At 53.0% G+C, this 15,835-nt stretch overlaps 1 protein-coding gene across 1 annotated transcript in view; it reads left to right on the forward strand.

Annotated features, from left to right (window-relative positions):
- The window catches only part of MTR (5-methyltetrahydrofolate-homocysteine methyltransferase), a 37,383-nt gene extending 21,768 nt beyond the window's left edge, over nucleotides 1-15,615 (forward strand). Inside the window, exons 20-33 of the mRNA XM_084868678.1 lie at nucleotides 231-383; nucleotides 1,005-1,112; nucleotides 1,777-1,877; nucleotides 4,489-4,556; nucleotides 5,118-5,238; nucleotides 6,773-6,854; nucleotides 7,724-7,822; nucleotides 8,331-8,406; nucleotides 9,557-9,712; nucleotides 10,255-10,451; nucleotides 12,964-13,164; nucleotides 13,876-14,068; nucleotides 14,196-14,308; nucleotides 15,000-15,615. Coding sequence (XP_084724804.1) covers nucleotides 231-383; nucleotides 1,005-1,112; nucleotides 1,777-1,877; nucleotides 4,489-4,556; nucleotides 5,118-5,238; nucleotides 6,773-6,854; nucleotides 7,724-7,822; nucleotides 8,331-8,406; nucleotides 9,557-9,712; nucleotides 10,255-10,451; nucleotides 12,964-13,164; nucleotides 13,876-14,068; nucleotides 14,196-14,308; nucleotides 15,000-15,086 — 1,755 coding nt within the window. The 3' untranslated portion in view covers nucleotides 15,087-15,615. The remainder of the gene's footprint in view (nucleotides 1-230; nucleotides 384-1,004; nucleotides 1,113-1,776; nucleotides 1,878-4,488; nucleotides 4,557-5,117; nucleotides 5,239-6,772; nucleotides 6,855-7,723; nucleotides 7,823-8,330; nucleotides 8,407-9,556; nucleotides 9,713-10,254; nucleotides 10,452-12,963; nucleotides 13,165-13,875; nucleotides 14,069-14,195; nucleotides 14,309-14,999) is intronic.
- Nucleotides 15,616-15,835: the final 220 nt, after the last annotated feature.

A 15,835-nucleotide genomic window follows, 5' to 3' on the forward strand; every position in this document is an offset into this window, starting at 1 on the left:
AGCCGTTAATCATCACTCTGTGTAGGCATCTCGTTTAATCCTTGGCGTGACCATGCGAGGCAAGTACCACGTGATACTGTGACTTAGGAAGCTGAGGCTTAATGCATCCCCTGAGTTGGTGATAGGAGCCAGGATTTGCAAAACCTGTACTCCACGCATTTCCATGATTCAAATAATTTGTTGTTGGCCGTTTATATTTAAGTCACTGTTTTTGTTTTGTTTTTTTGCAGGGCATCGAAAAATATATTATTGAAGATACCGAGGAAGCCAGGCTAAACCAGGACAAATACCCCCGGGCCCTGCATATAATCGAGGGGCCTTTGATGAACGGCATGAAAGTGGTTGGTGATCTTTTCGGAGCCGGAAAGATGTTTCTGCCTCAGGTTGGCAAAAGATGGGGGAACATTTTCACCGTTGAAAGGAAAAGTCTCTGTCTTTTAATGAATGTGTTCCCATCTGTTCCTCAGGTTTTAATTTTTGACAATAGCTCAGGGCATGGAGATCTGGTCATTGGTTTCTCTAAACGTATTTAGGGGTGACGTCACCAAAAATGAATCGTTAGGGTGGCATGGAGGTCAGAGGTCAACTGCAAATAATTAGCTTCTCATCTGCATGTGTGAACTTCTGTACCACTTCCTACCCCTAATAACCATCTACCTCCCCCCCTCATTAAAATAAAACCTAAGATAAATGTAAAGTTAATAATAGTCACAATTTATTTGACTAACCCATTTTAAGCTGCATATTTTGAAAAAGTTATTACCATTCTAAATAGTGACGTAATTAAATATGTTTGGAGTAAAACCAGAACTCTCAGCAGCTACTAACCACATCAGTAAACACCTAGTTGTTCAGCTGTCTGGGTTTGGGGCCTACGAAGGCTCCGGTGTGGCCGAGCTGAGGTCAAAGCATGCACCCTTAATTTATGTAACATCTCACACGTACCCAAGAGCGACCGTGTAGGTGGTTCCATAAAGATGCCTGACTCTGCGTGTTCTCCCCAGGTTATCAAGTCGGCTCGGGTCATGAAGAAGGCTGTCGGCCACCTTATTCCCTTCATGGAGAAGGAGAGAAAGGAAGCTCAGGTGCTGTCCGGCTCAGTCAAGGAAGAGGCGAGTCATTTGTCCCGGCCTGTGGTCCCTGTGAGGAACTCCTCAAAGATTTCTTGGAGCGGAGCAGGGATGGGGGTTAGGCTGTGCTCATCATTGAGGTGAAGCAGGGAAACGGACTCTGCCTTGGACAGGCTGCTGAGTGGTTAGAGCATCCCATGCACCAAAGGGTCGCCGGTTTGATTTCTGGTCAAGGGCACGTACATGAGTTGCAGGTTTGGTACCCAGTTGGGAAGCATACAGAGAGCACCCAATTGTTGTTTCTCACATAGATGTTTCTCTCTCTCTCACTCCCTCTCACTCCTCCCCCCTCAGCTCTCTGAGAATGCCCTCAGGTGAGGATTTAAAAATGCCAGCACTGGCTGAAACCGGTTTGGCTCAGTGGATAGAGGGTAGGTCTGCGGACCAAAAGGTCCCAGGTTCGATTACGGTCAAGGGCATGTACATTGGTTGCGGGCACATCCCCAGTAGGGGGTGTGCAGGGGGCAGCTGGTCGATTCTCTCTCATCGATGTTTCTAGCTATCTATCCCTCTCCCTTCCTCTCTGTGAAAAATCAATAAAATATATATTTTTAAAAAAATGCCAGCATTGGTCATGCGCCAGAGAACTGGGCGATCCGCTCTAAAATGACCACAGCCGTGCTTAGCTGCTTGTCTTGCTCTCTAGGATCCTTACCAAGGCACCATCGTGTTGGCCACCGTGAAAGGTGACGTGCACGACATCGGCAAGAATATAGTTGGAGTCGTGCTCGGCTGCAATAATTTTAGGTAAGTGCCACTGCCTTCAACCGCTTTCTCATCTATAATAATAAAAGTATAATATGCTAATTAGACGGGCGGACCTTCCCGATGAAGCCGTGCATCGGGCCCCTAGTTTAGAAATAAAAGCATCAACATGGTAATTCTTTAGTGGGTGGGAGGGTCTGGCAGTGGATGCTAGAAGCTATTTTGCTGTCTTTTTTGCTGTGTTTTCAAATTTTCTACATTGAACACACCTTTTCAAACGATACGTTAGTAATGATCTAACCCAGTGGTCGGCAAACCACTTTGTTGACTAATGAGTTTACCAACCGCTGGACTAGACTAAATGTTGCCGGGTAGTTGGAAGGTGTGAGGATGAGACAGTTGTGGCACATTGTGTGCAGAAAGGTAAAGAGTAGTATATGACAGTGGTCGACAAACTCGTTAGTCAACAGAGCCGCGGTTTGCCCACCACGGATCTGACCTGTTGTATGTTCAATGAGAACAAAAGGAAAAGTAGGAACTATCCAAGAGGGTCACAGCAACCAAGAGGCGTCCTGAGAATTAACCTGGGGCCACAGAGGCTCGTAACCATGGCTCCCACCATGGCCACAGGCATAAGGCGTATTTCCCGCTCCCTCGCAGCGAATAGGCCCACTTCAGAGCTGAGACCTGAGAAGACCGGCTCAGTGGGGTTTTATTGGGAGGTTTTGACTGTACAATTCCCTGCCCTTTGCCTGGACAGGACCAGGCAGGCTTCTGGGTAAGGATGGGTCTAGAGCTGGGAGTGTATACAAGTAAAATCCCTTTCTGACACCTCGCCTCACAGTGACTAACTGTGCAGCCCAAAGCTCTTTCCTTGTGAGAGCCGACGACCTTCAGTGAGTGCATGTTTTTTATTGTCAGAACTTTTCAACATGTCCTTTATAATCAGAAGCCTAATGCAACGAACTAATGCCTTCTCTGGTCCACGTCCAGCCAGCAGCCCTCCTGAGTCAGAGAGAGAAACTGGCTCCCGCGGCAGCTCTGCGCCTAGGGTTTCCTCTGCTGTCGGGACAGTTAACCTCAAAGGCCCTGTGTCCCCTCAGCGTGCCTCCCTCTCTGTGTTCAGGCTGGTTCGATGCAGCCGCGGAGCGTTCAGGAAGGCTGGTCCCAGTCTGCTATGTGCCCAGCATATACTTGAGGCACCAGAATGATCCTGCTGCCTTGACTCCATTCAGGGAGTTGACTGTTTTATCAGCTAAGTGGCCAGACACAGTCTCATTGTGGTAACGGGACAAGAGCTGTTGGAAAGGTGGCTTGTAGGTAAACTGCCTGGAGCATTCTTGAGCTCTCCTTGCCCTGTGTTGATCACGTTTTGCCTTGAAAGGTGAATGAGTCGCCGGGAATGTTGTTCCTGCAGTGGAGGTGTTTTAAGGGCCAGGGCGGGCGGTGGCATTCCTCCATGCCCAGCAGCGGTGAGCGCTGCCTGTGAGGCCCGGGCTTCCCTGCAGCACTCCAGCCCCTGGCTCTCCTGCACTGAGCCCTCTCTGCTAGCACGTCTATCCCTGAGGAACATCTGCCGGTGCAACTTCGTTTCTCTTACAAAAACGGTGAACGTGCAAATTCTTCTGTCAGGCCAAGCACCCCTTTGGGTGTCCTGCCTCATACAACGAGCTCCTGGCTCTGGTGCGTGTGATTTCGTAGTGTCGGCTAGTGGACACGTGCCCTGGAGACCTGTCTCGTGTAGTCACGTCTGAGCATCCGTGGCCTAGGCTGGGCGTCTGGGTGAATCACCCAGCTAGTGAGGGAGTCTGGTAGCCATCCGGCACCAAGTCCTAAGGCACCTTTTTAAAAAAATATATTTTATTGATTTCTTTTACAGAGAGGAAGAGTTAGAAACATTGATGAGAGAGAAACATCCATCAGCTGCCTCCTACACACCCCCTACTGGGGATGTGCCCGCAACCAAGGTACATGCCCTTGACTGGAATCGAACCTGGGACCCCTTGATTCAGCACGTCGACGCTCTATCCACTAAACCAAACTGGTCAGGGCCTAATGCACCCTTCTTGTTCCTAGTTCTTGTCCCTGATGCAGTGAATCTCATGAGATGCCTACAGTTTTTTCTTGGTGGGGGAATATGTGAAGAGGACTAAAGGCGATAGTGCTGCCTAGACAGAAAACACATTTTCCTGGGGATGATGCAATAGAACCTGTGATGTTGTTAACCTAATAGTAAAAGAGCCTTTCAGAATGAGAAGCAGCAGGCGCTTATCGAGATAAAAAAGAATAGCTACTTGGGAATCATTAATTCAGCAAGTAATATCCTGCTTGGGGACAAACACAAATCCATGACTACTAACCTTTACGTCTTCACAAGATATATAGAGCTTTTATAGAATTGATTTTTCTGTCTTTTGTTGATTTTTTTTTCTTTTATCCTTTTTCTTTTTTTCTTTTTATGGTCTTGATCCTTCTCTGCCTGTTTTAATTATTATATTTATTATTTAATTGGTGGTTGAACTTGTGGGTGACGGTATTCGGTGACTCCAGTGTACGTCAGCGCAGTATTTGATGGCTAAGTGACCATGTTCGTTCCAGCCTTGTCTCTAACACGTTCTCTCGCACTTTCTCACGCCCCGCTTCTGCACGTCAGAGTCATTGACTTGGGAGTCATGACCCCCTGTGATAAGATACTGAAGGCGGCTCTTGACCACAAAGCAGGTACAGTGCGACCCCACGGGGCATCGCCTTTCGTGTCTGTCTCTCAGGGACTCGTTTGATCTGCAAGAGGGAGGGTTAGGGGGACATTCAGACAGTGACGTGCCGGCTCCTCCGTGGGGGCCACTCTTAGTGCCACGTGTGATGGGGTGAGAGGTGACCAGGGGACGGAAACCCCGTGTAGCCCTGAAGAGGGCAATGAGAGCCTCTTAGAGGAGAACAGGGGGTTATACTTGCTCTGTGTGCGTGTTTATGTTTCTTCACACACTGTGACACGTTCCAGTCTGGGACTCCATAATGAACAGTGTATTCTAGTGCCCGGCTCACCAACACCGTGGCAAGTACATTATTGCAACTTCAAGCGACAAACCGTATTTACTACCAAAAGCAAACAATATCGGGAGGCCCCCAGTTAGAAAAGATGTCTTAGAATTAAAGATTGGAAATTGAGATTACGTCTAATAGTCTTTATTACCAAAGTGTTTTAGATAAGTCTTCCTCCTTTTCCTCCTTTTCTGTCATCCTCCTTCTAATTTGTCCTTTCTTCCTTTTTTAATATAACAGATATAATTGGCCTGTCAGGACTCATCACTCCTTCCCTGGATGAAATGATATTCGTTGCCAAGGAGATGGAGAGATTAGCTATAAAGATCCCGTTGCTGATTGGAGGGGCCACCACCTCGCGGTAAGTCCCGCTCAGGAGCTCTGCGCTTCATTCACTTCCCGTCCTCGGGGACAGTGTCCGGGGACAGTTAAGACCTGGGTTGCTTTTCCCTGTGCTTGTTCGTGCACGGCCTCCTCACGTGTAAGCACGTGTGCTTTTCGGCCTTCCCTCGGACAAGAGGGACTTACTCTCCAGGACCAGAGGCAGGGATGTGACTGACACTGGGACTGGGGTTTCAGTGAGCCTGGTCTCAGGTCACTAGTGATTGTGCTGTGAGTACTATGTATTAGCTTAGTAAAGAGAATGGTAGCAGAACTTAAGGTTATTGTCAGGATGAAATAAATACCTTCTAAAGCCGCAGGTGTAAAGTAGGGTGAACAGCCGGGACCGGTTTGGCTCATTGGATAGAGCGTCGGCTTGGGGACTGAAGGGCCCCGGGTTCGATTCCGGTCAAGGACATGTACCTTGGTTGTGGGCATATCCCCAGTGCGGGGTGTGCAAGAGGCAGCTGATCGATGATTCTCTCATTGATGTTTCGAACTTTCTATCTCTCTCCCTTCTACTCTGAACAAAAATCAATAAAATATATTAATAAATAAATAAATAATAAATAAAATAGGATGAACAACTAAGTGAGCAGAGGTAGTGAAATGCATTGTGATGCTGGTTTCAAAACAAGGACCACTTTTTATGGTCGGACACCACACTCAAGTTCAAGACGAGGAAGCCACATTGCTGCGGGTGCAGACTGGGACATTTCCAGTCATCCATTCTTTCCCGTCTTTTACCAGATGAGCCAGCAGATGAAAGAGGTGTTTTAAAAAGCCTTCAGAGGCAGCGCGGCCAGCCTCGCCCTTCGCTGTGTTATGTGTTGGTTGGACCAGCAGACGTGCAGTCTGGGCCGTGGCTCAGACATCCAGCCCTCAGGGCAGTGCGTTTTGCACTGCAGTTAACTGGGCAGTCGTAAGGATTCAAGGGTGTTTCCCCTCAGTACTAACATTTCCTAGTTTGGCAGAAGGGACTTGGGGCTGAGCCAAGGTCACGAAATGTTTTTGTTGCTTCTGCGTCTCTGTGTTATTTGCGTTGAGTTGACTTAGGGCCTGAGATTCCTTCCTGCAAGGCCGCGGTGAGGGTGGCCAGGGCCTGGCTGTGACTCCCAGGGACAGGCGCAGCCGCAGAGAGTGCTCCTGCCTCATGTCTGGTTCTTGGGGGCCCTGGCTGTACCCCAGCTTACTCGGAGGAAGACACTCAACTTCCTTCGGATAGGTTGCTACGAGTGCGAGGTCCCAAACTCGGCCTGGACCTGCTGGCAGGGGCTTGAGGACAGACTTACAGCCTGGAACAACAGACAGACACACACACACACACACACACACACACACACATACATACACCTTTTTCCATCTTAGCATGGGGAGCAAGTCATTCTATTTTACCAGGGAAATTTGACATTTTACAGTGGAAAGCACTATGGAAACACAACGGTTCTGAACACGAGTGGGGCGGGGAGTCAGCACCAGTGGGCGTGTTTTTCTCCTGCCCCCTCTCTCTCCAGAACCCACACGGCGGTGAAAATCGCACCCAGGTACAGCGCGCCCGTGATCCACGTCCTGGACGCGTCCAAGAGCGTGGTGGTGGTGAGTGTGTCGCGAGGAAAGGACTGAGAGCGCTGAGCGTCAGGGCTGTCACCCAGCACCTATTGATGTCTGTCCAGTTCCACTAAAGATGTAAAAGAGCTCATGGCTTCTGAGGGTGTCACTGCCGTTGTGTGCGTGGCTGGCAAGGGGCGGTGAGCGTGCGGTGCCCTGGGCTTTCGCAGTCCCCATCCTGAACTTGCAGCGGGAGGGCTGGCTGAGTGACAGGAATGGTGGGACCAGGACACCCTTGACCTGGACACACCACCCCAGGGAGAGAGAACCCAGCCACACAGAAGTATTTACAGGCACAGTGTGCACTCTCTGAACGCCATGCCAGAGCGAAAGGAATGTGGAATTTTTTTAAATGCCCTGTTTCCAGTTCAAAAAACATTTAGTCAGGCCCTGGCCATTGTGGCTCGGCTGGTTGGGTGGCATCTGGGCACTGGCAGGTTGCTGGTTCGATTCCCAGTCAGGACACATGCCCGGGTTGCGAGCTCAATTCCTGGTGGGGGTGTGTGCAGGAGGCAGCTGATTGATGTTTCCTTCTCATATTCAACGTTTCTCGTTCTCTCTCCTCCCTTCCTCTAAAAATTAATTTAAAAAATATATTTTAAAAAAACATTTAATCTGGAACAGGCCAGCTGACCCTTCCCCATTTTTGTGCAAGAGCGGAACCTTCCGCCTGCTGAGTTAACCTTTCATTGCACAGGAAGGCAGGAATTAGCACAGTTGGTGAAGGGAGAGGAAAGGGTGCCAACCCAGGAAGGCTTCCTGATGGAGGTGTCGCCAGAACCAGCCAGTGTTGCCTGTTTTCACTGCTGGTGCTGCTCTGTCCCTTTGACTGACTGACCTGGATCTTGCGTTTTCAGTGTTCCCAGCTCTTAGACGAGAACCTGAAAGATGAGTACTTTGAGGAGATCACGGAAGAGTACGAGGATATTAGACAGGACCACTATGAGTCTCTGAAGGTGAGTGACCAAGCCAGGGGGCGGCTGGTTTGGGTGCTGAAACAGTCCTACAGTTTTCACTGTGACTTGACTATTTTGAGGAAGGGGGAAGGTTTGGGAACATTCTAGAGAAGTCCTGTTTCCTAGTTGAGATCAGAGTTCTGTGTCTGAGTTTCCAGTAATTTGTGGTCCTATTAAAATTAATTTTCCTCCCTCCTCCACACACGTATTGGGTAGTACGGATCGCAGGAGATATCAGATGCTGTGCTCAGACCCGAGTTACGGGGATGAATGAAACATGAGCTCAGAGCCAGCAGGGGGGACGGGAACTGACACGGTGCTGGGCACACGCCACAGACCCTGGTTCCTGAGCAAACAGTGGGAGGACCCGAGACGGGCCGGGAGCACTGGCATCTCCCCGGCTCCCAGCACTGACATCCCCGCCCCGCCGACGAGCTTCCTTGGACACCCTTCTGTGGCGGCAGCTAAAACCCCAGAGTCTGACGAATAAATTCTTTTCCTTTCATAGGAGAGAAGATACTTATCCTTGAGTCAAGCTAGAAAGCACAGCTTCCGTATCGACTGGCTGTCGGAGCCGCCCCCAGGTCGGTCTGTGTGGAGCAGAGGGGGCTGCGGTGGTAACGGGGCTGGAGGGCTGCTGGCATGGACGTGGCTACAGAGCCAGCCCGGCAGCTAGAGGTTCCTGATCGTGTCTAGTGATGATGATGAGGGACAGTGATGATGGGAAAGAAAAGCAAGCAGTTCCATGTGCAGAGAGGCAGGCACCGCAGCCGCCCCGGGTCCCGGGCGCGGCTCTGCCGTGGATGTGCTGGGCTCTGCCCACTTCCGTCTGAGGACCTGGGTGCGGGGTCATGGTGGGGAGGCGGGAGGATCTGTCTCTGCTGTCTGCTAAGCCCAGCGCCTTCCGGTGCTGTGGAGGGAAGCCCTCTCAGAAGTCCTCAGTGATCTCACGGGTGATGCGTTTTAGACTCATCTTGGCATATTCTCATATACCCACTGCCACTTCAGAAGTGGCCTACTGCCCATTTAGGGAACAAGACGGTCCCATGTAGCGTGCGTCCCCTGGGGTCTCCCCTCCCCTGCACGATCCTGAATTTGATGCCTCAGCTCCATGCCTCCCCCTACACTGTGACTGTGTGTGTCTGTAGCCGTAGGTGATAGAGATTAGTCGTTTCATGTCTTTAAACTTTATATTCGTATCTTTCCACAGCGACCTCTAGCTCAGTATAGTCCTTATTTGTACACGTGGGAGATTAACCTAAGTCTTTTTTTCTTGGATGGAGTGGGGGTGGGAGGGTTGAGGGAAGATTCCAAGGGTGATTTAGTTGGTTACATGGGAGAATTTAAAAAAATATATATATATTTCTTTATTGATTTCAGAGGAAAGGGAGAGAGAAAAATCAATGATGATAATCATTGATCGGCTGCCTCCAGCACGTCCCCTACTGGGGGATTGAGCCCTCAACCCAGGCGTGTGCCCTTGACTGGGAATCGAACCTGGGACCCTTCAGTCCACAGGCCGATGCTCCATCCACTGAGCCAAGCCGGCTAGGGCGGGCGAATGGTTTTATGAAAGACTCGCTGCAGAGGGACTCCCTCTCCATGGCACTGTGAGGGCCCCTCTTGGTGAAAGGACTGCAGGGATGGCAGAGAGGCGAGGCGGGGCGTGGGAGCCGGCAGAGCGGGGCCCAGCCGGGCCGCGTTCCCCCTGACGTGGGCGCTCCCCTCCCGCAGCGGCGCCCACGTTCCTCGGCACGCGTGTCTTCGAGGACTACGACCTGCAGGCGCTGGTGGGCTACATCGACTGGAAGCCTTTCTTTGACGTGTGGCAGCTCCGGGGCAAGTACCCGAACCGCGGCTTCCCCAAGATATTTGACGACAAGACCGTAGGTGCGTGCGGTGCTCCCTCCTCCCTCCTCCCTCCTCCGACACGAGCTGGCGAGGCGGGCCCCAGCCGGGGAAGCAGGGCAGGTTTCCCGGGGGAGGTGGTGTGTGGACTGGCTCTTGAAGGTTAAGAGGGAATGACTGAGGCAGGGCCTGGGGACGGGAGGGAGCACGGAAGAAAGGGGTCCCACTTAAGAGGGTTCCACATACCAGAGGTCCCTGAGGGCCAGTGGCGTCGTATGTGCACGAGAGCTTCGGCGACAGGAGGATTTGCCTGCTTCGTGTCACTCTGTGAGGCAGACAGGTTTGGGGGGCCACACGTTCGGCGCCTTTGCCTTCACCAAGTAGAAAAGTGGAAGCGGTGCGAGCTGGGGAGACAGACTGGGAGCTGCATTTGGCAGGAACCACAAACGGACACTGCCTCACCCTGAGTTGCGCTGATGACAAACACTGAGAAAGTGTTTGAGGGGAAGGAGGTGTGAGAAAGCGACAGGAGAGGGCGGCGGCTGTAGGGGAGGGACTGAGTCCCTATGACGCTCTCCTCCCAGGCGAAGAGGCCAGAAGGCTCTACGGCGATGCCCAGAACATGCTGAGCGCCCTGATCGCGGAGAAGAAGCTGCGGGCCCGGGGCGTGGTGGGCTTCTGGCCGGCGCAGAGCGTGCAGGACGACATCCACCTGTACCCCGCGGGCTCGGAGCCCCGGGCTGCCCCGCCCATCGCCACCTTCTACGGACTGCGGCAGCAGGTACGGGGGCCGGCGGGTGCCACGGGCTGTCTGCTCTTTGGTGTCAGCAAAACACGTAACTAATTAAGTCTGAGCTTTGGGGAAATGGTAGCCTGACCCTCCTCCCCCCACATGACCGGCCACAGGCCTGGCCAGAGGCCTCTGAGGACGAGGGGAGAAGGCGGTGGAGGAGAAGCCCCGCCCCTGCCTGGGTGGTCACACGTCAGCTGTGAACATGCGTGTTATTAAAGTAGGCTGTGTACATGCGTGTTATTAAAGTGGGCTGGTGGCTTCTCTTTCGGGGAGAGACAGGCGGGACCAACCTGGGCTGGGTGTGAACCAGGGCCAGGTGCTCGGGGCTCTTGAGGGGCCGTCTTGTTTCGTTTCCACGCAGCCTCGTGTGGGGGCAGTTTGCGTGTGTTCTGCGGAGGACAGGAAGGTGGCGGACGTTGTCCTTGGAGGGGAGCCAGCCTGTCCTCACCCCCTGGCTGCTGTCACAGCCCCGGCTTCTGACGGCGTCAGGAGAGCAGGCCCAGTGCCCCGCGGCCGCCCTCACACGTCCCCACCTTGCACAATGCAGATACGATACGCACGTCCCTTCAGCTGCTATAAAAAAAAACAAACCGTTGTCCTAATCAAGAACTGGAACCAGACCTCACCGGAGCTATTAACAAAGGGCTGCAGTAAATCAGCCTTGCACAGTCTTGCTACCATTTCAGTCATTCAGAAGTGATGGTGTTGCTTTTAATCCTAACCACAGTATAACTCACAGTGACAGGGAGTTTTACTCTTAACAACATCTGTAGAGATTCTTAGCTGAGGACATTAAACAGCACATGGCAAGGGAAGTGGGCGGCCACGTGACCATGGCACTCAGGCCAGACGCCCCGGATAGAGACGGGGTCTGCTCTGGGGGACTGGCCACATTCCTTCCCCAGAGTCACGAAGGTCACAAGCCTTCTGGCCCCGCATTGCATCCTGCAGGTCCCGTGTCCTCTGATCTGCTTTCAGCCCCGAACCCTCTGTGTCCAGTGTGTGATGACTCGGTGTGTCCTTGTTACCCACACAGATGGGTGTTTGAATGGATGGAGCGGTCCAGGCCGCAGCGGGTCCTGCTCGGGGGCTGTTCTGAGCGGCTCCGCTGCCGTCCCCTCTGCCCTCCGGTGGCTCCACGCCCTGTGCCCCTTGGGCAGGAAGCTCTGCCTCCACTGGCACCGCGAGCACAGAGCAGCTGGTGGCAGTTCAGCTGGCGAGCAGCTCCTCCCTGCGGCGCTGCCCTGGCTCCTGGTACCTCGTGTCCTGCGCTGTCTCGCCCACGGACAGGGAGGCTGTGCTTGTTGCCAGAACCAGCGAGCACATCGCTCCTTAGCTGCTGGATCGACCACTCATCAACTGACTGACCAGCCCCAGTGCCACGTGGGGGTCAGGAGCGTACCCCCCAGGCCGCCACTCTCTGACCCTGAGCTAGTGGCTTGGGCTTGTCCACCTCGGGCTTCTTGTCGGGAAGCAGAGCTGACAGCATCCCTTCCTTCACAAGGTGGCTGAGAGGATGAGATTAGCTCATTCACCTGAAGCCTCAGGAGCAGTGCCTGGCAGAGCGAAAGCGTCACTCAGTCAGTGTTCGTTATTAGGTGTTCGTGGTCTCAGCAAAATTATTGCTGGTGAAATACATTCAAGGTCTTATTTGTCAGCTTAATGGCAGGGAAGAGCCAGTCATCAGCTGAAAATGGAAGATGGGAGAGGCGCCCGGCCTGGGGAGAGGGCCCCAGTTTGATTTGAACCAAGGGAAGCAGCGGGTCCTGCTGAGTGCTGGTTTCGGGCCGGTCCAGGGCCCCCTCAGCTGCTCCTGAGCCACCAACGTGGGTAGCCATGCCTGTGCTGCTGGTGCAGGGGCTGAGGCTTACATGTGGGTTCCTTGTTGATTGTGCACAGAAAATGCTTTGAGGGAAGTTTTTATTTTGAATGGATATTGAGGTCCCAGTTCCTAGCACAGAGCCTGTGGCCTCAGTAAACTTGCGGTTATTTGTAAATTAGCAGATTAACTGGTTTCTTTCCTTTTTTTTTTTTTTTTTTTTTTTTTTTTTTTAAATATATCTTATTGATTTCTTACAGAGAGGAAAGGAGAGGGAGAGAGAGTCAGAAACATCAGTGGCAGAGAAACATTGATCAGCTGCCTCTTGCACACCTCCCACTGGGGATGTGGCCGCATCCAAGGTACATGCCCCTGACCGGAATCGAACCTGGGGCCTTTCAGGCCACAGGCCAATGCTCTATCCACTGAGCCAAACCGGTTTCGGCTTAACTGGTTTCTTAACTACGTATGCCACGTCGTAGTTTAAAAATCCCATTTCACTTGTTCCTTCAACAAATCTGTATGGAAATATTCTGTTCTCTTCTAAGGGCTGTGGGGTTAAGTGTACAAAATACACACCCCTCCCTGTTCAAACCGGTATCGTTCACCTGCGTTGCTGTCCGCTGTGTAATGCCACGTCCCTGCTCATGTCTCCTCCCCCCGCACCCCCTTGGGTTCCAGGCGGAGAAGGACTCGGCCAGCGTGGACCCGTACCTCTGCCTCTCGGACTTCATCGCGCCGCTGCACTCGGGCCTGCGGGACCACCTGGGCCTGTTCGCCGTCGCCTGCTTCGGGGTGGAGGAGCTGAGCCGCGCCTACGAGGAGCAGGGCGACGACTACAGCAGCATCATGGTCAAGGCGCTGGGGGACCGGCTGGCCGAGGTAGGGCAGCCGCGCCCCGAGGACAGAGGTGGGGCGGGGGCCCGAGGCGGCGCCCGGGAGTGGGCATCCCGAGGACCAGGCGGACGGGCTTGAACTGCACGCAGCTTTCAGCCGTGTGTCCTCTAGCTGTTCTCCCACGTCACCTTCTGGGCAGCGGGACCCTTCCATGGTCCTGCAGCTAGAGTCGCCCCGAAAACCTCGACTTGACTGTCTTAGTTCTCATGTCTCCGTTTCCTGCTGTGACGTGACTTCCTGAGGAGCCTGAGAAATTAAAACGGACGCGTTTCAGAGCTCCAGTTCTAGCCCTGGGGTCCCCTCTGGGGTCCTCTGTCTACAGGCAGTGAGCGAGCTGAGCTCTGGGGAGGCCCTCCCCCTTTCCTGAGGCCAGCAGTGAGCAATGAGCAGCTGGAACGGCCCCAGCTTTCCCTTCTGGCCACAGTGCGCTGTAGACGGGCCTGCAGGGAAATGTTGACATTAAAGGGCTTAGAATCCTTGGATCATTAACTATGGGACTTCAGTGCCTAATTTGAGGCCAAAACTGAGCCAGCAGAGCAACTAAGGACACTACAAAGGGGTCGAGAATCCGGCTTGTGCCCCCTGGCTGGTCCAGGCAAGGGCGCCGCCTGCCTGGTGTTGATGGAGGGGGGCGGGCACACCGATGCCCGGGCTCTGGCCTCTGCCCGACCCCTCTCCCCTTGTTCTGGGTGCCAGGCCTTTGCGGAGGAGCTCCACGAGAGGGTGCGCAGGGAGCTGTGGGCCTACTGCGGCAGCGAGCAGCTGGACGTCGCCGACCTGCGGAGGCTGCGCTACGGGGGCATCCGCCCGGCCCCCGGCTACCCCAGCCAGCCCGACCACACCGAGAAGCTCACCATGTGGGAACTGGCCGACATTGAGCGGTGCACAGGTACGTGCCAGGAAGCGGCGTGCCTGCTTCTACTCAGCGGCTGCACTTCTGTCCACAAGCCGCCCCGCTGCCAGGCCTGTGCTGGACACCGAGTGTGCGAGCGTGTCTGCTGTGTCGCTCTCTGCAGGCATCCGGTTAACGGAGTCGTTAGCGATGGCGCCTGCTTCCGCCGTGTCCGGCCTGTACTTCTCCCACCTGAAGTCCAAATACTTTGCTGTGGGGAAGATTTCCAAGGATCAGGTAAGCTAGCTGCTGCAGGATATGTGGCTTCCCGGGGTGGATCCCTGTCTTATTTTAAGTGGAACTATGGAATCTATTGTATTTCACATATAAATGAGAACGAAATGGGAAGGAAAGGACGAAGACATTTACCTCAGTTAAGGTCCTGATTCTGACCCTCTCATTTACATGCAGACCACACTCACGCATGCACACTCACGTGTGTGTGTGCACACACACACATGCCTGCACACGCTCAGCCCCCAGCCAGCTTCTAAGATTTAAATGTTTACTGCATGTTGTTTCCTGCCCAAAGCTTAGACAACTTAGTGAATAGACAACTCTTCCTCTCCATTTAACTCCGCTCATAAGACGTGAAACGGAAGGTACTTAATGTTTCTGGGCAGATCCTGTGGGAACCTCCGTTCAAAAAGTCAAATTATTATTATTTTTTTAAATATATTTTATTGATTTTTTTACAGAGAGGAAGGGAGAGAGATAGAGAGCTAGAAACATCAATGAGAGAGAAACATCGACCAGCTGCCTCTTGCACACCCCCTACAGGGGATGTGCCCACAACCAATGTACATGCCCTTGACCGGAATCGAACCAGGGACCTTTCAGTCCGCAGACCGACGCTCTACCGCTGAGCCAAACCGGCTTTGGCAAGTAATATTATTTTGGTCTAACAAGCTGCTTCGTATCTTCGCAGGTTGAGGATTACGCTCTGAGGAAGAGCATGCCTGTGGCCGAGGTGGAGAAATGGCTTGGGCCCATTTTGGGATATGACACGGACTGACTTGCTGTGTTTCACCTTTTCTGTACTTGACGGCCCTCAAGACAATAGAGCCCAGAGTCCCTTAAGGAGACAGCAGCACGCAAGCCCACACGCATGGGCCACACCAGCGCGGCTTTGTGTCCCGTCGTCATCAGGTGAAACCTAGCGGAGCGGCATCTGCCCGGTTCCTGGGAGCAGGCTGCTGTGTGTGACCCCCGGACGGCGGCAGCCGGGGGCGTACGCTGGGGATGAGCTGGAGATGGGAGTCAGCCTGCTGCTTTCATTTCTACCCGGGACCTCGTAGGACACGTGGTATTGTTTATTCCTCTCCGACTTCGCCGAATAGAGCACTTTACCCCATGGCAAAATGGCGCGGTGAGAGGTGGGGCTGCCACCGTGGACAGGGAAGAAAGGATAACTGCTCTTCCATCTTCCAGAGGCTTAAAGGATGGCAGAGGTCCCTCCGGCAAAGGCACTCCGTAACGGCTGGCTTGGCGGGAAGACGCCAGCTGTTGGTATTCGTGTGGTCAAATACAGTCATGCTCTCTAAGCATTCTGTCCGCCCGTGATTCCATGTTTCTTAGCCCTAAGGGTAAAAAAAAGGTGGGAAGAGAGAGGGCTGTGAGGGCAGTTCACATCTCTTTTAGTTGTTTTCCAGAAGCTGTGTGTAATGGAAACTACATGAATGAGAACAAGTCAGAAATGAAGAATATCACACAAGGATAGTTTACCCTGGGACAATATGAAACATAACGTCCACATCATAGGGA

Source organism: Pipistrellus hanaki, assembly GCF_964339955.1.
Source record: "Pipistrellus hanaki genome assembly, chromosome: 20".
NCBI lineage: Eukaryota > Metazoa > Chordata > Mammalia > Chiroptera > Vespertilionidae > Pipistrellus > Pipistrellus hanaki.